The 20,938-nt window shown below is 25.2% G+C and overlaps 3 protein-coding genes across 3 annotated transcripts in view; 2 read left to right on the top strand and 1 right to left on the bottom strand.

The window, feature by feature from the left end:
- The window catches only part of LOC134827201 (endoribonuclease Dcr-2), a 126,987-nt gene extending 107,237 nt beyond the window's left edge, over positions 1–19,750 (top strand). The window contains exon 6 of the mRNA XM_063839776.1: positions 19,739–19,750. The gene's annotated coding sequence lies outside the window, so the exon portion shown is untranslated. The remainder of the gene's footprint in view (positions 1–19,738) is intronic.
- Positions 1,173–11,436, top strand: LOC134838189 (muscle LIM protein Mlp84B). Its single transcript, XM_063853666.1, has 7 exons — positions 1,173–1,274; positions 3,547–3,691; positions 5,104–5,260; positions 7,556–7,676; positions 8,004–8,100; positions 8,166–8,256; positions 9,324–11,436. The coding sequence occupies exons 2-7, from the start codon at positions 3,577–3,579 to the stop codon at positions 10,210–10,212; spliced, it is 1,470 nt and encodes a 489-aa protein (XP_063709736.1). The 5' UTR covers positions 1,173–1,274; positions 3,547–3,576; the 3' UTR covers positions 10,213–11,436.
- LOC134827729 (tyrosine kinase receptor Cad96Ca) lies at positions 12,320–16,306 on the bottom strand. Its single transcript, XM_063840512.1, has 7 exons — positions 16,177–16,306; positions 15,640–15,896; positions 14,556–14,839; positions 13,726–14,502; positions 13,034–13,148; positions 12,834–12,973; positions 12,320–12,764 (listed from the first exon to the last, which is right to left on the bottom strand). The coding sequence occupies exons 1-7, from the start codon at positions 16,274–16,276 to the stop codon at positions 12,398–12,400; spliced, it is 2,040 nt and encodes a 679-aa protein (XP_063696582.1). The 5' UTR covers positions 16,277–16,306; the 3' UTR covers positions 12,320–12,397.
- Positions 19,751–20,938: the final 1,188 nt, after the last annotated feature.

Below are 20,938 nucleotides of genomic sequence, written 5' to 3'. Positions count from 1 at the left end.
ATGATAGAAACTGGCAGCATGATAATAAAATACGAATAAAATATTTTTTTTGTGTTAGTAAGACACACGACGAAAAATTCTGATGATATTTTGTAACGAAATTTTTACATCTTACAAAAAAAAATCAATTTAAGTAACTTTTCCCTTAAAACCTAATTTTAGAACACGGAAAAATTCTATTAGCCCACGAAATGGATCCAAAAACCTTCGTATCAAAACGTAAATAGACTCTAACTTGCGCAACCCACGCAAATTTGCACACGCCGCTGATATTAATGGTGCGTAAAGTTTTTCTCCTTTCCATCGAAATTATCATCATCGCATCTCGGCTCGTTCCAAAATGAAAAAAAAAATTGTTGAATAATTGCTGGTTTATGTTATATAATATAAATATTTAAATAAAAAATCAACAAAAATATCAATCAACGCAAAATTTTTCGCATGTTATCTGAAAAAAATCAATCAAGAAAATTTTTTACCTGCAAAATTTTTTGAAAACTTGATTAAAGTCATTAAAAATAAAGAGCGACACAAAACACGAAATAAATAGAAAAATGAGTCATTCAACTTTAGAATATATAATTTTTGAATGTATGCGATGTGGGACGAGAAACATTTTTTTTCTATTTTTTTTTTAATTTCAAGAGAAAATTTAACAAAAAAAAATGTGACAAACAAATTCATCATCATGGGTGTCTTTTGGAAAAATTCTTATTCTCTACGATAATTCTGAAGTTATTTGATTATTATGAATTTTTTTTTTCGTCTTCCTCCTCAAATTCGTTGGTTTGATCCATCCATGCAACATATACATTTTTCTTTTAATTTTTAAAAATTTTTCGGCTTCAGACGATCGCCCACACAAAATTTTCACGTTTTCTGTGTCTTTGTGAAAAATGGAAAAAGAAAATGTGTTTCTGTCTTTTTCGCGTTCATTGCGGCCGCTGTGTTTGTGCGAGTAAGACATAAACACGCGCGCTCAAGCAAAAAACGTCTTTAGAAAGAAAGGAAAATATTGCCGGATTTTTTGTTCTGCTTTCGCATGTCCATATGTTGGCTACAGTTTTCTACACAAAAAAATATTTTGCCGTATGAAATTTTGAGACGGGAAAAAAAATTTTTCGTGAAAATGTTTGTGTGTGCATTCCCTTAACTACTGAGTGCAGGTTCAACTTTTAAACCATTTCATAACGGTGGTAGATCGGGTGTAGATCGAGTTAGAAAAATCCTCAAATTCATTTTGGAAAAATATTTTAATTTTTTTAATTAAACAGGTAACAGAAAATTTTCTTAAGAAAAAAAAATCAACTGGAAAAAAAGAAATATTTCTACAAAAAATGTGAAATTAATTTTTTTTTTAAATAAAATTTTGTGTTTTTTTAAGTGAATTTATTTTTTTAAATTAAAAAAAAATAAATTTTAATTAAATAAAAAAAATTAAGATCAGCCGGCAATTTGTTTGCGGATGTGATAATTTCTTATATACAACGAAATTGAAGAAAATAGATCAGTAGTAACTATTTACAAAGACAATAAAAAAAATAAATAAAAAATAAAATAAAATCAATTCAAACACATAGAGTGTGAAAATATTAAAAAAAGAGATTAAAATAGAATCGACGCATTGTGTGTGCGTTAAATTGTGTGCAGTAATCTAATTTTGTGGGACATGTGCCAAAGTAATGAAATCGCTTCTAATTTACATGCACATTAGAAATTACATAGCAAGAGAGACATGAAATAAATGTGGTATTTAGACTAGAAGACACATCGAGCACGAGTTGCGTGCACAGAAAAAAAAATAATTAAAAATAACATTTTGAGAGATGCAACAGTTTGCCATACGGTAAAGATAAATTTTTGTGAGAGGAAAATTTTTTTTCACACACTTTTTTCGCTGGAAAAACGTGAAGAATTTGAACTTTTTTGCTGTAGTAATTTAACCTAACACCCTAATATGGTCACATACACGTCTCAGAATAAACAACACACTGAATACTGTCTTCATATATGCACACACACACACACACGATATATTATATCATATGTTATAAAATCTCTCGCACGCTTGGAAAACATACTCGAAAGTTGGAAGTGTGCCAAGCAAGAAAAACTCACCTAGAGATACATTTTTAATTTGCTTCACGGTTTTATGTTCGCCCACAGACAAAAAAATAAAAACAACTGAACTGGAAATTTCTTTTTTTTAGAAAAAATTTTCTTGTCGTGATATTTGATATGCATATTAATTTTTTAATTAATTTTTAAAAATTATTTAAAATAATAAATTTAATTATATTGTAAAAATAAATTATTTATTCATTTAATTAAAAATTATTATTTGAAGACATTTTTAATTATTTTCAAAACAAGTCATTTAATATTTTTAAATAATTTTTCTTTGAAAAATTAATAATTATTATTTAAAATCAATATTTTATAATTTTAAAATAATTTTTTAAATTAATTTTTAAATATTTTTAAAATAATAAATTAAATTATTTAATTAAAATATTTATTTATTTTATTTTTTATTAATTTTTCTTTAAAATAATAAATAATAATTTGAAATAATTATTTAATTATTTTTGAAGTAATTTAATTAATTTTTGATTTTTTTAAATAAATAAAATTTAAAATAGATTTTTAATAATTTTTAAATAAATTATTTAAATATTTTCAAAAAACTCATTTAATTTTTAATTAATTTGAATTTTAATAAAAAATTTATTATTTAAAAAAATTTTTATTAATTTTTTTTTTTTTTTTTCTAAACTATTAAATATTAAAAAATATTATTTATTTATTTAATTTTTTTTTAATTATTATCTTTTTATTTGATTATATTTTCCCGAAAATTGAAAATTTTTAATGAATTTTCTTAAATTTTAATTAAATAAAATTTTTAAAGTTATCCTTTAATCCTCTCACGCTCTTTTTTTTCAAAAATCAATCTTTGAGTATAATTAAATAAATAAAAAAAAATACATGCACACATTAGAAACAACATAAAAACAATTGCAATTGTAGTTGTATTACTTTCAACAGCTCTGCAATAATGAGAATCGATCTCAGCTAATTAGTATCAGTTTTGCGTGCATTATAGTCGTTTCGTTGCCTCGCCGTGTAATTTCGAAATATCTCGTACAAAGTGACAAATTTGCTTTTTCGTCGGACCAAAAATCTAAAAAAAATAAAAATATTTGTGAAATTTAATATTTTTTTAAAGAGAGAAAATTGCGCTTAAAGAAAAGAAAAGAAAAAAGTTGGAGTTAAGTCGTTAAAATTTTTTCATGTGAAAATAAAATTTGAAAAAAAAAATCGAAAGACAATCTAAGTCTGTGTGTCATATATATTTTGAGAAAAAGCAGCTCACACTGCCGTCAGTTTATTTTTAGAAAATTGTGTGGTCGACGTTAATTTTGCAGCATTGTAGAAATATTTCTTTACTCCCCGACAAAAAAAAATATATAAAAATAAAAATTACATCAGAATAAATAAAAATAAATAAACAAATAGTTAATTAGCGAAAAAATATTGTTCCAGACTTTTTTTTAGTAAAAACAAAGACTCAATATGCCTTTCAAGCCAGTCGAGAACGCAAAATGCCCCAAATGCGGCAAATCCGTCTATGCCGCTGAAGAACGTGTTGCTGGTGGATACAAATTTCACAAACAATGCTTCAAATGTGGTAAGTAATAATTTTCATCCTACGCACGGACTTTTTTTCTTCTCGAGTTGGGACAAAAAAAAATTTTTTTATTTTGACAATGCAGACATAAAAAAAATTTAAGAGTTATTTTTAACTATTTTGTCAGGCGAAATAAACAACTTGACTGATGATGATACATTGTAAAGAGACTGACGACACATTTTTTGTCGAATTTTTCTCGTGTTTAATATTTTTTGTTAATGCATTATTAACACGATGTCGACGAAAATGATGAAAAAGTCATTAATATATTTTTCTACAAGATTTATATTTCATCAGAACAGAAAATAAAAGATCCGTTAAATAAATACCTCATTAATTTTCACCAGAAATTAGATAATTTATGATGTTAATGTGCGTCTATTTCTGGATTCTTGGCACATTTTTCGCTTTAAAAATTTTCCATTAGAGCTTTTACTTGATTGATATATTTTTGAAACATGATATAAATATTTATTCCAATTGTTTTTTGATTTTTTTTAAATAAATGAAAATTAAAAGACAAAATAAAAATTTTAAATATTTAAATTATTCAATTTTTTTAGAATAAAATATAAAATTTAAAAAATAAAATGAAAGGAAAAAAAATTATATTTTTCATCAAAAATAAAAATTTTTAAATTATATTTTCAAATATAAAATAAAATTCAAAAATAAAAATGTTTAAATAAAAAATTAAAATTAAAATTTTAAAATAAAATTAAAAAAATCAAAACTAAAATTTTCCAATTATTATTTCTTATATTTTTAGGAAGAAATAAAAATTTAAAAAATTGAAATTATTAAATTTAAAATAAAAAATTATAATTTTTCAATATTTAAAAAAAATCAAAAATGAAAATAAAAAAAATATTTAAAATATTAATTTCTTATTAAAAATTAATAGATAAAAAAAATTATAAAATGAAAATTCTTTTCGATTATTTAAATTCTAAAAGTAAAAAATATTTTAAATAAAAAAAAATCGAAGAAATAAAAAATAAAAATCTATTTATTATTCAATATTTTCGTAAAATAAAATTAAAAATAAATTTAAAAAAAAATAAAATTATCGAAAAAAAATTATTTAAATTTATTTTTAATTAATTTTTCAATTAATAAATTTTTATTAAAATTAATATTTAATTTAAATAAATTAAATAATAAAAATTATTTCTAATTAAATTTAAAAAAAATATATAACAACAAGGGGGTTAATGAATTGATTCGTTCGCCGAAGAATTTATCGGCGGTGCCAAACGCCTTTTTTTATTATGTATTAATATTATTATTTAATTGACATGTAGCGAATTAAAATGTAGACCACACGTACAAAAATACAAAAATTAGACCTTGTACCTATTTATTCACTTTACGACGACGAACTAACGCATGCCATTGCTTCCTCGTAGGAATGTGCTCAAAGATGTTAGACTCTACCACTGTCGCTGAGCACGAATCTGAATTGTACTGCAAGAACTGCCATGGTCGCAAATACGGACCCAAAGGCTATGGATTCGGCGGCGGCGCTGGCGCTCTCTCCATGGATACTGGAGCTCATTTGCAACAGTAAGTTGTTGTTTTTTTTTGTTACGTTTTTCTTTGTTTTTATGGTTTTTCTTGTCTTTGCGCGCGAAAAAATCCACGGAAAAAATATTTGTGTTATTTTTTGATTAGATTGAGATAGATTTCTTTTTTTTTTATACGAAAAATAGTTTTCAAATTGATGAAAATGATGTATAAAATTTACATTTAAAGCTTGCCCAGTAATTAGAAAAGCGAAAAATCTCTTTTAAACGAATCTGATAATAGCATTGAAATCTGCATCACGTAGATTTAACCTCCTTTGGGGCCTTTCCTTATCTATTGTTTTTTCACAATTGTATGATTTTACTACAAAAAGTAAATAAATTTAATAACTTTCTGTTTTTAATTTCCTTTCTCTACTTTTTTTTATTAATATCATTTTTTTGGTTGACATTTTTTCTTCTACATATTAATTTTACTATTTTTGAAAATGCAGATTTTTGATAGCCTACACACATTTTTTGCTATATACAAAAAAATCGTCGAATGTTTTCTCTTTTTTTAAATAATTTTTTCAATAAAAAGATAGAACATTCGCGAATTTTTGTTTACACGTCATTTTTAATTACTTTAAGAGAAAAAAAAAGACAAAATGCATGACTCGTTCCCTTTTTTCGTTTTTTTTTTCACCACAGAAATTAAGTACAATGTCAGCTGTGTGTTTGAGGATAATTTGGCGACCTTCATCCGCCGTAAATAAGCGTATATCTTTTGTTTAAAAAAAAAATTTTTTTTCAAGATCAAAAACCTTTTAACGTACTACTTTTATTATACTTAAAATCTATTGCCTAATGTAAATGTTTAGTACACTCGTATTTAATATTTTGTTTTGTATCCAAAACCAAGGAAAACATTTTAACAATAAAAAAAAACATTTTAGAAGATCAAAAAAAAAAAGTTTTGCAATTCTAGTTTCTAAGATTGAAGAAATATTAGAACTTTTTCTTGTTTGTCAATTTTCCGAACTAAATTTGTTTTTCCTTAATTTTTTTGAGATGAGAATAATAAAGTCCTGTTAACCGATCAACATTCATATACATTAAAAAAATATTGTTTTTAATTCCTGTCCCTCCGTTTTGTAATTTTTTCGGATGAAATTCTCTTGCCCCAAATCTTGTCCCGTGATTTTTTCTTACTTTTTTACATTAAATCACTGCTATGTCACATGCCTCTTTGCACCAAAACATTTGCCATGATGTCCATGTGTGAACCTGTTTATATCATATATCTACAAGTGCTGAACGAAAATTCTCTAAACGAACACTGTGTCTAAAAAACAAAAACAAAAAATCAATCAGTCAAGTAATATAAAAATGGTGAGAGTTAGCAACATTTTTTTGTTTGACTTTTTTTTATATATAAATATATATTTTATTGATAATTAATAATTTTAAACAAATAAGCTTTAAATTTTTAAAGATAGCATGGGATAAAATTTTAAAGGACTTGAAAAAATTAGAAAATTATTTAAAAATTTTTTTTTTTATTAAAAATTAGAAAAATTGAGTTCTTTTAAATTTTTTCTCAAATTTTTTTTTAATAAATAAATAAAAAAAATTAATTAAAGAAAATAAATATTATTAATTAGCATGCAGAAAAAAAAGCAAAAATTTTAATTAGATTGAATATTAAAAATATAAATGTGCTTTGAAATTAAATTTATTTTTTGCTCAAAAATAAAAAAAAAATAGATTGATGTAATTTCACCATTTTTTTTAATTTTTTTTAATATTATTAGAATACTTCTTTTTACACTATCTTCTATCTAAAAAAAATTTAATCCTTCTTTCCACACAAAAAAAATAATTTTTGTTGTTGCTCCTGTTGTTGCTGAATCGTTGTGTAACAAAATTTATTTTTTTTTCTAATTTTGAGTTAATCACTATTAATTGTTGAAAAAAAAAATAATTAAAAAAAAAATAAATGGGATAAGGAAAGTGCCCTAGATGTTGTTCATTTCGTTGTTGCTATACATTTTGTACATAAAATTCATAGAGAATTCGAGGAAAGTTTGCACTTTCTTTGAGCGAATAAAAAATTGCTTACATTTTCTAGGAGGAATTTGTTGATGTAATTTATATTGAATAAAAGATCAACACATAGGGGACTTGTAACCTTGTCCCGTTTTAATATTTATTGAAAACAGATTTTTTTTTGTCGTGTTTTAGCATTAACAGCGGTCTACTAATAATTTAAAGTTTAAATTCGTATGCTTTCTAACAATTAAAAAAAATGCAAAAAAATATGATTTATTGGATTTTAATTTTAAAAAAATAGAGAAAATGGCTTCCATCATACAGTTCAAGAGTACAAGGGTATCAAGGCTCCCGAAGGCGAAGGATGTCCCCGTTGTGGTTGCTATGTTTACGCTGCTGAGCAAATGTTGGCACGTGGAAGAGTGAGTATTTTTTTTATTTTTTTCTTTAATTTTTAATTTAAACGGGAACATTTCTAAAAAAAAAAAAAAAATCTTCAAACAAACAAAAAAAATTAAAAAGGCTTACCATAAAAGATGTTTCCATTGTCTGACATGCAATAAGACTCTTGATTCAACGATTCACTGCGATGGTCCCGATAAAGAAGTGTATTGCCGAGGTAGATACGAATTTTTATCTGTCACTCGTGTTTATCTGGATGTTCACTCTGTACATGTTCCCTTTCTATTTATGACTAAAAAAATCCTAAAACGAAAAAAAATTAACAAAAAACCCCAATTTGTGTTTAGGCCTTCCATAAAGAATGTTTCAAATGTGGCGACTGCACCAAACGTCTCGATTCACGTAACGTAACTGAAGGTCCCGACAAGGAAATCTACTGCAAAGGTTTGTATTTTTTTGTGATTTCTGTCATTTCCTGTTTCCAAACTGTCTCTTCTTTGTTTGTTCAGTCTGCTATGGCAAGAGATTCGGTCCCAAAGGTTACGGTTATGGACAAGGCGGCGGCGCTCTTCAAAGCGATCAAACTGATTTAGCTAACGGGTAAGATTTTTTTTGTAATTTTTTCGATGTTGAACGTGTTTTGAGACCCCCTCGTGAAATCTGAAATTTTTTGAAAAAATGCTTTAATAGATTTTAACATTTTTAGTCTGCTATGCGATTAAATTTGGGACTCGTGGCTATGGTCACATTGGAATTTCATCAATGGGATTGATGAGTGACGCAAAAGACTTAGAATTGCAGAGGTTAGAATTTAACCTTTGTGTCTTTTTCCTTGAAATGTCAAATTTTCCTCCCAAAAAGTCCTTTCGGTTGAAAAATTCTGTGAATAATTTCACAATGGTTCGTTTTTAATGAAATTTAATAGTTTTGTTTAAAAAAAAATTAAATAAAATTAAAAAATAAAAAAAAATAAATTAAATTTCAAAAAAAATAAAATAAATTTTTAAAAAATTTTTTCATAACATTTATGACAAAAATGATAATTATAACTTTTTTTTTTTTTAAATTTACAAAATAAAAAAAAATTTTGATTTTTTAATCAATTCAATTTTTTTTAAAAAAATAAAATTTAATAAAAAATTATTTAAAATAGAATTATTTTATTGGTAAAAAATAATAAAAACTAAGGATTTTTTTAATTAAAAAAAATTAAAATTTAAAAAAAATTAAATTTAAAATTTTTCTTTAATTAATATTTTTTGAATTAGTTTAATTAAATTAATTATTTTTTTTAAAATAATTAATTTTTTTTTATTTTAAAAAAAATATTAAAAATTAAAAAAAAAAAATATTTAAATAAAAATTTAATTTAAAAAAAATTAATTAAAATTAATGAATCAAAAAAAAATTAAATTATTTTTTTTTAATTTTTGAAACATTTTTGATATGATTTTTTAATTGCTTACACAAAAAAATTTAAAAAAAATTTAAAATAAATTTTCTTTTTTTTTTTAATTTTTTTAAAACTTGAAAGTTTTAAAAATTAATTTTTAAACAAAACTATTGAATTTCATTTTAAACGAACTTTTCCATAAAACTAACAATTTTTTGTCGTTTTTTCGAGAAATTTTTCAAATTTTTTTAATAATTTACCTTTTTTTCAACAGCGAACACGCCCCAAGAATCGGCGGATACGATACTGCTTGCATCCAAGCTCCCGCTGGACAAGGTTGCCCACGTTGCGGAGGCGTCGTCTTCGCCGCTGAGCAAGTTCTCTCCAAGGGACGCGAATGGCATCGCAAATGCTACAAGTGCAAGGACTGCACAAAGACTCTCGACTCGATCATCGCTTGCGACGGTCCCGACAAGGATGTCTACTGCAAAACTTGCTACGGCAAAAAATGGGGTCCTCACGGATACGGTTTCGCCTGCGGCTCTGGTTTCTTGCAAACTGACGGCATGAGCGAAGAAGAGTTGAAAAATGCTCGTCCTTTCGCGCCGCCAAGCACAACTTCAATTCTCGCGCCCGAAGGTCAAGGTTGCCCTCGTTGCGGCGGCGTCGTTTTCGCTGCCGAACAACAATTGGCCAAGGGAACTGTCTGGCATAAACGTTGTTTCAGCTGTTGCCAATGTCATCGTCCCTTGGATTCGGTTTTGGCTTGCGACGGACCCGATCGTGAGATTTATTGCCGTGCCTGTTACGGAAAATCGTATGGACCAAAAGGTTTCGGTTATGGACATACTCCAACTTTGTCGTCGAATGGCGAATCGGTGCCTGTGCATGGCGAAGGTAGACCTTTGGCTGGCAAGAAACCCGAAAAGGGAGGTTGCCCACGATGCGGTTTCGCTGTTTACGCTGCCGAACAAATGATCAGCAAGGGACAAGTTTGGCACAAACGGTGCTTCCATTGCGGCGATTGCAACAAATCTTTGGATTCGACGAATCTCTGTGATGCTCCCAACGGCGAAATTTACTGCAGAGGATGCTACGGACGCAATTTCGGACCCAAAGGTGTCGGCTTCGGCATGGGTGCTGGCACACTAACAATGGCGTAATTTTGTGTACTTTTTCACTTTTTATTTATGTTGATTTACTTTGATATATTATTACTACAAAAAAAAAAAGAAACAAATTTATAAAAAAATTTTGCTACTTTGAAAAATGCTTTTGACAGCAGATTCTTACTGAACAAAAAAAAAATTTCTTCATACTGAACGGAACTAACTACAAAACACATTTTCAAGCGTTTCTTACGTAAAATGTGATGCTGATGACAGATTGGGTGATAAATAGTCTGCACAAGTGGCAGCCTGTACTTTTATATTCGTTTCGTATCGCATTCAGTGATGTTCTGATCGTTCAGTGATAATCTCAGAACATCACTGAATACAATATTTCATTCCATCTTCAACTCTTATATTATTATTTTAATTTAAATATGGTATATAATATATATAAAATACAAATTTTAAAGACTTTTACACGTATAGCGCCGCCACATGTCCACACTATTGTCGCCATTTGTGATTCTGATGAGATTCTGTAAAAGCTTTATTTATTTTTGATGAGAGGATTAGGAATAACTGCGCTCTACACTTAAAATAACACCCAATTATGCAAAATAACAGTGATTCGAACGAACAGGCGAAAAATTCTTTCCCTGTCAATCATCTTTTGAACATAAACGATGCCACTAATTTTCTCGAAAACCTGAAAATCATCAAGAAAAAAACAATCCCTTCACTCATTTTACGTTTTCCGCCTTATTTTCCCAATTTTTTTATTTTTTTTTTTACCACACATTTTTAATAATTTACGCTCAGCTTAGACATAAGACTAACCTTTTTATAAAAATATATATGAAAAAGAAAAAGTAACACAAAAAACAGTAAAATGTGTAAAAAATAAACAAAATAATAAAAATTGATTGCTACCAAAAATAAAAAAAAATATATAATAACCAAATGACTTAACGAATAAATGAACTAAAAAAAATAAACTTTAAGAAAAAATTAATATTCAATGAAATATTAATAAAAGAGAGTCATATCTAGTCCATACATATATACGATTATATAGTTTAGTTAGAGATAAAAGATACAGAATGAAAAAAAAATTAAATCCAAGAAATCATATCAGAAGATCGCACATTTTAGGCAACAATAAAAAAATTGTTTCTGTGCAAGATCTTTTTAATTTATAATATTCATTTTTTTAAAAAAAATTATTTATTATTATTTTTTAAGAATGCTAATCAAATTTTCTTTTGAATTTAACTGACATCATATATGACGCGAATTTGCTTTAATAACTTTCATATAAAATAAAAAATAAACCTACTGAGGAATAAATGATGAAAAAATACACGAAATTCAGGTGTACTTATTTATATTTATGAAATAAAATGTTTAAAGAAACTGCATTTTTGTGTTTTTTTTTATTATTTGGCTTCAAGGAATTTTTAATTTTTTTTTCGTGTTGAATATTGGTAAAGTATATTTAAAAAAAAATTATAATTAAATAAATATTTGTTGAAAGAAAAATTTCCCAAAAGAATATTTTATAAATAAATTAATAAATTTTTTATAAAAAAAAAAAATTAAGAAGAAAAATTTTTTAAAATTTTATATATTTTTCTTATTCCCTGAATTTTTTATGAAAAAAAAAATAAAAAAATAATTATAAAAAAAAAAATATGAAAAATAATATTAAAAAATTATATCTTTTATATGAATATTAATTTTATGTTAATATTATTTTTTCTTAATAAATATATTATTTTGTAAAGAAAAAAAAATATAAAAAATCAGAAAAATATTTAATGGACTTTGGGAAGTTTTTTTTAATAATTTTTATTTTATATTTTTTACTGTAAAAAATTAATTAATTTATTTAATTTTGATTTAATTAATTTTTTGCGATTTTTTTTTCTCAAAATTTAACATTAAAAATAAATAAAATAAATTTTTTAATTAAAAATAAAAAAAAAATATTTAATTTTTATATTGTTTTATTTTTCTTTTCTTAATTTTTTATTAATTAAATATTTAAAATCTATCTTATCACAATTTAATCTTTAATTGAACGATATAATTAATTATTTTGAGTATATCATTATAGTTCTTATCTCTAAATTATTTTTTATTTACATTTACACAGTCATATAATGAGATAAATTATTTAATTTTATTATTTAAAGCGACTAACAAAAAACGTTAGTAACAATTTTCGCATATTTATTTACAACTTTTCTCCGCTTTGATTCAACATATTGTAGTAATTATGTTCCGGGAATTGTTCTAATTCAATATAATCCATTTCGGTAAGCAGCAATTTATCCAACATCGTGACTAATTCGCCGAAAGTAGGTCTTTCATTGGGATCTTTTGCCCAACAATAATACATTATGTTATAAAGTTCGCGTCGACAATGCTCAGGTTTCTCCAATCTGTGCCCGTCGCGAACTTTACGCATCACATCGGATGCCGATATGCCTGGATACGGCGTTGAGCCTAACGTACAAATTTCCCACATGAGTACGCCAAAACTCCAAATGTCAGATTTGACGGAAAAAATGTTGTCGTAAAGAGATTCAATGGCCATCCATCTAAAAATTTAATTAAAAAAATTATTTTAATGAAATTTTTTGCTTAAAAAAAATGTAAAAAAAAATTACCGAATAGGCAGTCTTCCTTCGCTTTTACGTTCGTAAACTTTGGATGTGATAATGTCACGTGCAAACCCGAAATCAGCAACTTTGCACGTTTGATCGTCAGTTATGAGGATATTACGGGCAGCCAAGTCACGATGAATTATCTAAAATGACAGAAAAAATGTCAGAGAAAGTGTTTGGTTTCACAAATAAGATTTTATTACCCCTCGTGACGTTAAGTAATCCATGCCTCGAGCAACTTGATACATGAACGACGTTAAATCACCTGACGTCAAAGTTTTTGACTTGCCATTGGTGTTGTTATAGTTTCCGTAATGTCTGAAAAAAATATGAAAAAATTAAAATTATTAAAAAAATGTTTAAAAAAATTGATAAAAATAATTTGCAAATACATAATTAATTTTATTAAGTAAAAATAATTAATTAATTCATAAATATAATATTATTTTAAATTAATTAAACCAATTAAATTAATTTAAATTAAATTAATTATTTTAAAATTAATATTTTAATTTTATAATAATTATTATTTTTTTAATAAATTAATTTTTGAAAGAAATAAAATTAAAATTAAAAATAATATAAAAATATTGAATGAAAAATTAATTTTTATTTAATTTTAATTTATTTAAATTAAAAATTTAATAATTTTTTTAAATTAATTTAAATTAATAAAAATTTTGATTTCATTAATTTTTTAAAATTCATTTAAATTAATAAATATTTTAATTTAATTAATTTTTTTTTAAATTTATTTAAATGAATTAAAATTATATATATAAAAATAAATTTAATTAAATTTTAATTAATCAAATAATTTAAAATAAATTTTAATTAATATTAAATTAAATTAATTTTAAATTATTTTAAAAATAAATAATAAAATGTAACTCACTTTTCTGTTCGAGAATTTCTCAAATAAGTTTGCAACTTTCCTTGCGTCACATATTCCAAGATAACGAAAATTGGCTCCTTTTCTGTGCAACAACCCAATAATCGAACCACATTCACATGCGGATCGAGAGTTTTCATGACTGCCAGCTCGGATAACAGATCATTTCGTTCCGATTCATTCGCATTATCTTTCAACGTTTTCACAGCAACAGTTGTAACGCCTTCAATTCCGTCGATATCTTGTGCTTCGCATCGCCAAACCTGCCCGAAAGCACCTTCGCCCAAAATATTAAAAACTTTCAGTTTGTGTCGCGGAAATTCCCATCGATCTTTGTTATCGACACTCGCTTGCGACATATTTGTCCCGTTCGAGAGCTGTGACGTCACTTGCGCATGCTGATTATCGCCCCATCCGGAGAAATAACGATTGCCGGGCGCCGTTGGACCTGCCCATTGATGCATCAAAATGGAATTTCTGCTGTCTTCCGTTATGTTACTACTAATATTGCTTATTTGACTTTGGTTTGATTTTTTGGCTTTTTCAATTTTGTTCTTGTGTTTCAGTTGTTTGCTGATCGTGCAAAGGTAATTGCGGAACATGAGCAACGCAATGAGGCCCGCAATCAGGAAAATTCCGCAAACGGTGAGAATGACAGACACGAGCGGCGGAAATTGGGCAGTTGGCGTCGGAGGTGTCGGAGTAACTGTCGACGTTGGCACTTTGCGAGATTTTTCTGCTTCATTTGGCGATGCAGATGACGGAGCTTCGCTTGTTTGGCTGACAGGCGAAAGTCTCGTCGATCCCGTTGTGGTTTGATAATTTCCTCTTGCGACGTTTCGTTGTTCGCTGTTGGTCGAAGAGGCTCGGGATACGTTTTTGTTTGATGTCTGTTGAAAATGTTTGGATTGGCGGGACGAGGAACGCCTCCGGGCTGTGTGTAAAATCCATTGGGGATCAATTTCTTAATTGTATCAGTATTTGGTGTGAAAGTTGGTTGGCGATAGGTGTTTGAGTTGCGAGTTGCATTTTTGCCCATGATTGCAACTAAAACTTGATTTTTGGCAGAGATTTGACCGTCATCTACTGTGACGTACAGGAAAAATTTTTGACCTCCCTAAAATGAGAAAAAAAAATTAAATTAAATTTTAATCTTTAAAAAAATTAAAAAAAAAATTTGTAAATATTTAAATATCGAGCAGTAAATATAAAAAATTATTTTTTTTTAGAATTTGTTAAGGTTATAAATAATTTTGTGCATAACATTTAAAAATTAAAAGTTAAGAAAAATTTAAAAAAAATTAAAAAAGTTAAAAAAATAACATTTAATAAAAAATAATTATAAGTTTTTAATAATTTGAATTAATTTTGAATTTAATTTTTAATTTTAATATAATTTTTTCCTGGTTTTTTCCAATTTATTTTCAAAAAATATTAAAAAATTTTATTCTGTGTATTCAATCATTTTTTTGTATAATTTTCATTTTTTTTAATATATTAAAAATTAATTTTTTAAAATTTTATAAAAATCAAATCAAGAAATACCAATAATTTAATTATTAATATTTAATTATTTTAATTTAAAAAAAATAAATAAATAAGAAATCAACAGAACAAAAAATTTTTTTGTATTATGTTTGTAAATAGGTACTAATTAATTTAAATTTTTATAAAATATATTTATTTTTTAAATTTGATTTATTTTGGATAATATTTAATTGATGAATTTATTGAATTTTTATACAATTTCAATAAAAATTGCTTCAAAAGTAAATATTTTCATTTTTTGCTTTAATTTTTTAACGAAAAATATTTAATTTTATGAAGAATAATAATTAATTTTTAAATTTATGCACAAAATTATGCAAAATCTTAATCAATTATTGAATTTCAATAATTTTAACCGTAAAAACTCACCTTTCCCGCAAGCGATTCATTAATTTTGACACTTCCTGATGGCTCAATGGTAAACGGTACTTGATTCACGATCCCATATCCATTCTCATAGGGTCCTGGCAGCTCCAGCCCGAACGTTAGCACATCTTGTTCTTGATCTTGGGCACGCACACGCGTAACAATTGTGCCAATTGGATCGTCCTCTTGCACAATCCACTCACGATCGACATTTATCGTCGGCGGTGTGTTCAGCGATTGTATTGTTGCTTGGGCATCAACTGCAGAAAAATACGGAAAAGAAATGAATATTAATGCGAATATGTGTGAAAAGGTCATTCCAGCCAACTTTTTTAGTTAGAGGTCAACCACTTGATACTATGAAGCACGTAAATTTTTTTTTTTAAATATGATAAAAATAAATTGGTCGTAAATAACAGTTTTAATTGGAATTTTAACTCGCTATAAAAAGTTAATAATTTTGTTATAAATATTTTTGTCTCAGACGAGGGAGAATCTGACCTTTAGACGAAATTAGCTGAAATAAAAACTCGTTCTTACCTTTTGAAATGACGCTCAAATTTATAAAAATCACAGCTACTACTGACGATATCCAATAATAACGACGGAGAATCTGTGAAACATCTGGTCTTCTCCGCATTCGTCGACGATACGAATTATAAATGTTGTTCATTTTGTTTAATTTTGTTTATTTTTTTTTTAATAAATATTTTTTTTTATTTTTTCTCGTTTCGTGTTTTCATTTAATTAAATTTTTTATCATTTATTTTGAAAAAATAAATATTTCACGAAACCTGCACAAAAATAACTTCAGTAGAGTGTAAATTACATTTTCATAGTTTTTTTTTTCGTTATTAGAAAGTTGTATAACTTAACTTGAATAACAACTGTCTTAAGTGATAATATTGAAATTTTTCATTTCTTTTATTGTTTTTTTTTGTTGTTGCTTTAAGTTCACCGCACAACTTTTCTTTTCCGCACCGAGATTATTATTGTTCAACCATGATTCTTACGAATGCCGCGAATATTTATCCAAAATTGCTTTTGTGTTGTAAATATTTGCAGGTTATTGCAACAAAGCGAAACATTGCTCACTTGATCGGTATTTTTTTTATTATTATTTATTTTTCTATTCATTCACTAATAATAATAAAAATTTTTTTTTCCATCGGTTGTCGTTAACTTTTGATATTTTTTGTTCATTTAAACTAAAAATGGTTCATTTAACGTTTTTTTGTATTTTTTTTTATCTCACTAATACACATCCAGAGCAGTATTCGTATTAATTTGATGACCAAATTGGCAAAATATGGTCTTATGAAATCATTTTTTTTTTAAATTTTATTTTCTTTCGTGTTGTGGTAATATTTGCTCAGTTAGTTAGAGAAACTTTGATGATTTCAGGTTGTTGTGAAATTTTAACGAGACCTGTAATGAAAGAAAAAATAAAAAAGTTAGCTTCTTGTAAGAAAAAAAAAATATTTTAATAGAAATAATAATAAAAATCAATAAAATTAAATTAGTTGTGAAACAGGTTAAACGTGATGAAGTCAAAAGCACGATGTGACGATGCGCAATTTCTGTTGATGGGAATTTTTTTACATGAAAAAAATATTTTTTACAAGAAATTTACAAAAAACACGTGAAAAAGTGTCCAAAAAGCCTTCTCATAGTCAAAGCCACTCCCTAATTGATACCTTATAATCATGACCATGAACAATTTTTGTACAGAAAAAAAAGTACAATGAATCATCTACGATTTTTTTTTATTATTTTTTTTTTGGGAGAACACCCACAGCAACTTTTTGTAATGTCACGAAGTTGCTTTGTTGGATCAAGTTCAGTCACTTACAATGAAGAGGCAAAGATTTAATTGATTGATCACTGATATTGATAATGATTGTTAATTTTCATTAGCTTTTTAATATAATAATAATAAGTGTCTGAGGAATTTTTCAGTAACACACCTCTTCATTGTTTTTTTTTTTTTTTTGATATAAATTTTTTTTTTATTTTTGAAGGACTTAAGATTTGCACTTTTTCTGTGATAGAACAATAAATACTTAAGCGGTCATTGTTATTTTTTGCAAAATGTATAACGCAAGTTAATGAAATGCATGATAGTAACAGTTATTTATTATAAAATATATGTATTAAAATTATTTGCAAACAATCGAACATTCGTTTCTTCTTCTTTTTCATCAATTCTTGGTAGCTACTGGCAATAAATAAATGTATACTTTGTTACTTTTTAAAATTCAATTATTAATATTGTTTACTGTAAAAAGTTGTTTTTTGCAGTTGAAGATTATTGCAAAAATTATTTTATTAAAAATAAATCGAAAATTAAATATAATTAATTTTTTTAATTATTAAAATTTTATTTTTTTAAAATTATTTTAAATTTATTATTTAATTAATTTAATTATTTTTTTAAATTTAATTTATTTTAATTAAATTAATTTAAAATTATTTTAATTTTAATAATTTGTTTTTGTATTGAATTTATTTTTTTATATAAAAAAAAAATAAATTTATTTGAAATTATTTTAAAACATTAAAAATTAACTGAAAAATATTTAATTATTAACTGAATACAATAAAAATTTAAAATGTATTTTTTATTTTATCTTTTAAATATTTTATTAAAAATATTTTTTTAAATTTTATTTAAAATAATTTTTTTAATTTTAAAATTATTAATATTTATATATATATTTTAATATGTTTAAAAATTAGTATTTTTAGATCACAATTAATAAAATTCTATTGTTATTTATGAATAATCTGACAAAATATCAAGCTTGAAACAAGTTTTAACCATTTTCGGTTAATAGTTTAAAAAATTGGGCTCATTTAGGATTTACATTTCCTTAAAACATAATTAATTTTGTGTTTTCAATAAATAATTAAGTTGAGTTTTTGAATATTCATCATTAAAGTTACAAAGATTAGATAACCGGAATTTTGTTTTTATTATTCTAACCATAAAAATAAATAAGTTTTTAGATAGAATAATTATTTTTATTTTCGTTTTGGATTTTGAGATGTTTGTTCTATTTTTATTAAATTATAAATAATTAAATTAATTAAAAAAATAATTTTTAAAAAATTAATATATTTAATTATGTTAAAAAATATTAAATAAAAATTTATAAAATAATTATATTTAACATATTTAATTAAAAACAAATTAATTATTTAAAATTTCATCAGTTTTACAAGAAAAAAATAAAAATTACTTTTATTAAAAATAATAATATATTATTTAATATTATTAATTTAATTTAATTATTTTAAATTATTAATAAATTATTAATTTTAATAAAATTAAATTTTATTATTATCTTTTTTTTCTTCTAAAAATCATAAAATTCAATATTTAAAAAATTATTGCGAAAAAATTGCGAAAAGCAAATTTCGTACAAAAAATAAACAACAGAATCTTCCTACATTCATCTCTCATTATTTCACCGTAACTTTTTAACGTTATGTGTTGAAGGTCGTCATTTTATATATGCAACAAAACACAAAACTAAACAATATGTGACAATTTTTCTCTATTCTTCGGCATTGTTTCACGGGTATCTCCTTGTAAATGCTCCAAAACAAAAGACTCTAACAGTAATTCTTGCTTTATGGTTGTGCGTATTGAATATTCATGAGTTAGTTATCAAGCCAGTCACTTTTTGAATTGTAGTTTCTTGAACTCGTATAGACAACATTCCATTTGATTCATTTTTTCTTCTTATTTTAATAAATAATAATTTTGTCGCCGAGTTCTTTCATAATAATTTGATTGACATTTTTTTTTATTTTTCAGATAAATAAATAATTGGGTCCATCGAAAGTTTTTATTTAGACACCGCATTGAAATGCCCTTGAAAAATCGTTAGATTTGCACAAACACAAGCACAATTTGCTGTTTATTGAAGTTTTAAGGTGTATTACGTCGAGTATTTGTTTTCATTGTTATTTATATATTTATCTCGAGTGGTATTCGAGCAATAGTGTTCAATAAGTTGACGTAACGTAGGCGACTACAAATCTCGTTGGAATTGAGAAAAAATTATTTATTCGAGAAAAACGTGATGAACATCAGTACAAAGATGCCGCAATGATCTGGCAAAAGAACACGGATGTGAACCCGAGAACTTTTAATCGATTGTTTGTGTGAGATTAAAAATTTTTCTGATGAAACAAGAGCTTTAATTGATACAAAATCACCGTATTTTTTCACAAATGAACTGTAACATAACTGTATGCAACTGTTTTTATCGTCATAAACTCACAAAACCCGTTAAGCCTTCAATTAGACATTTCCTAATAAAAATAAAAAATTCTCATAAAATACCTCGGAGCGGAAAAATTCGAACGCAGACACTATAAAAGTGCATTTTTGCCGGACAACATTCACTTTGACGATGAAAAATAGTGAAAGCTGCGGCAAAATGAATTTTTACCCATAAAACACTCGTTTTAACATATCATCATTAGAGTATGGAGTCCATCTATCATCAACCGCAAAACGTGCTTGCTTATCTCTTCTTACAAATAATAAATAAAGTTTTTACGATGCAACTTGTTGACATTAAAAATCATTGTCGTCTCATCGATTTCTATTTCACACACTTTTAACGCGAGTAATAAATAAATTATTGTCGTAAAATATTCCTTTTTGAGAAAAAATTCAATCACGATACACCTAACTCGTTTATTTTTATCATGTTTTTATATGAAAAAAAAATATTTTGTTTAATTTTTCAGTAAAACAGTCGCGACTGAAGCAATTTTCGTGTCATAGCGAGATAGATGGCGAGAGAAAGACGAAATGTTGTAAGTAAAAGTCCAATCCAATCGTCAATACATGTTGTTGTTACGCATAAGTTATATTATATTTTATTATTATTTTTGTTATTGGTACGTGAATGCACGACAAACGTATATATGGACATTCGTGTGTAGACGATTTCTCTTTTCACCTCTTGTTTTGTTGAATTTTTTTTTATTTTTAATTTTTTTTTTGTTTAAAAATTGTTTTTTTTTTTATTTAAATAATTTTTAAATTTTTTTATTAATTATTTATTAAAATTATTTTTTTTTAAATTCACTTGATTTTTCAAAAATTTTCAGCCATTTCTTCTTACTTTCTATTTTTTTTAAAATTATTTCACAATTAAAAAATATTTTTTTTTATTATTATTATTTTTTCATCAATTATTTTTATTACCTTTTAATAATTTTTCCGTATAAAATATTTTCTAGTTAATAAAAAAAATCCGATAGCTTCCGCTAAATATTA

This window comes from Culicoides brevitarsis, chromosome 1 (assembly GCF_036172545.1).
Source record: "Culicoides brevitarsis isolate CSIRO-B50_1 chromosome 1, AGI_CSIRO_Cbre_v1, whole genome shotgun sequence".
In the NCBI taxonomy this organism is placed as follows: domain Eukaryota; kingdom Metazoa; phylum Arthropoda; class Insecta; order Diptera; family Ceratopogonidae; genus Culicoides; species Culicoides brevitarsis.
This window is presented reverse-complemented; position numbering and strand designations above follow the sequence as displayed.

What these genes read in the sequence shown, in the direction of transcription:
- LOC134827729 (XM_063840512.1), bottom strand. Translation starts at nt 16,276, where the DNA reads ATGCGGAGAAGACCAGATGTTTCACAGATTCTCCGTCGTTATTATTGG. An exon ending in TTTGAGCGTCATTTCAAAAG is followed by an intron (nt 15,897 to 16,176) that starts GTAAGAACGAGT and finishes ATTTTTCTGCAG; the next exon opens with TTGATGCCCAAGCAACAATA. An exon ending in GAAGGAAGACTGCCTATTCG is followed by an intron (nt 12,765 to 12,833) that starts GTAATTTTTTTT and finishes TTAAATTTTTAG; the next exon opens with ATGGATGGCCATTGAATCTC.
- LOC134838189 (XM_063853666.1), top strand. Translation starts at nt 3,577, where the DNA reads ATGCCTTTCAAGCCAGTCGAGAACGCAAAATGCCCCAAATGCGGCAAA. An exon ending in ACTGGAGCTCATTTGCAACA is followed by an intron (nt 5,261 to 7,555) that starts GTAAGTTGTTGT and finishes TTAAAAAAATAG; the next exon opens with AGAAAATGGCTTCCATCATA. An exon ending in CAAACTGATTTAGCTAACGG is followed by an intron (nt 8,257 to 9,323) that starts GTAAGATTTTTT and finishes TTTTTTCAACAG; the next exon opens with CGAACACGCCCCAAGAATCG.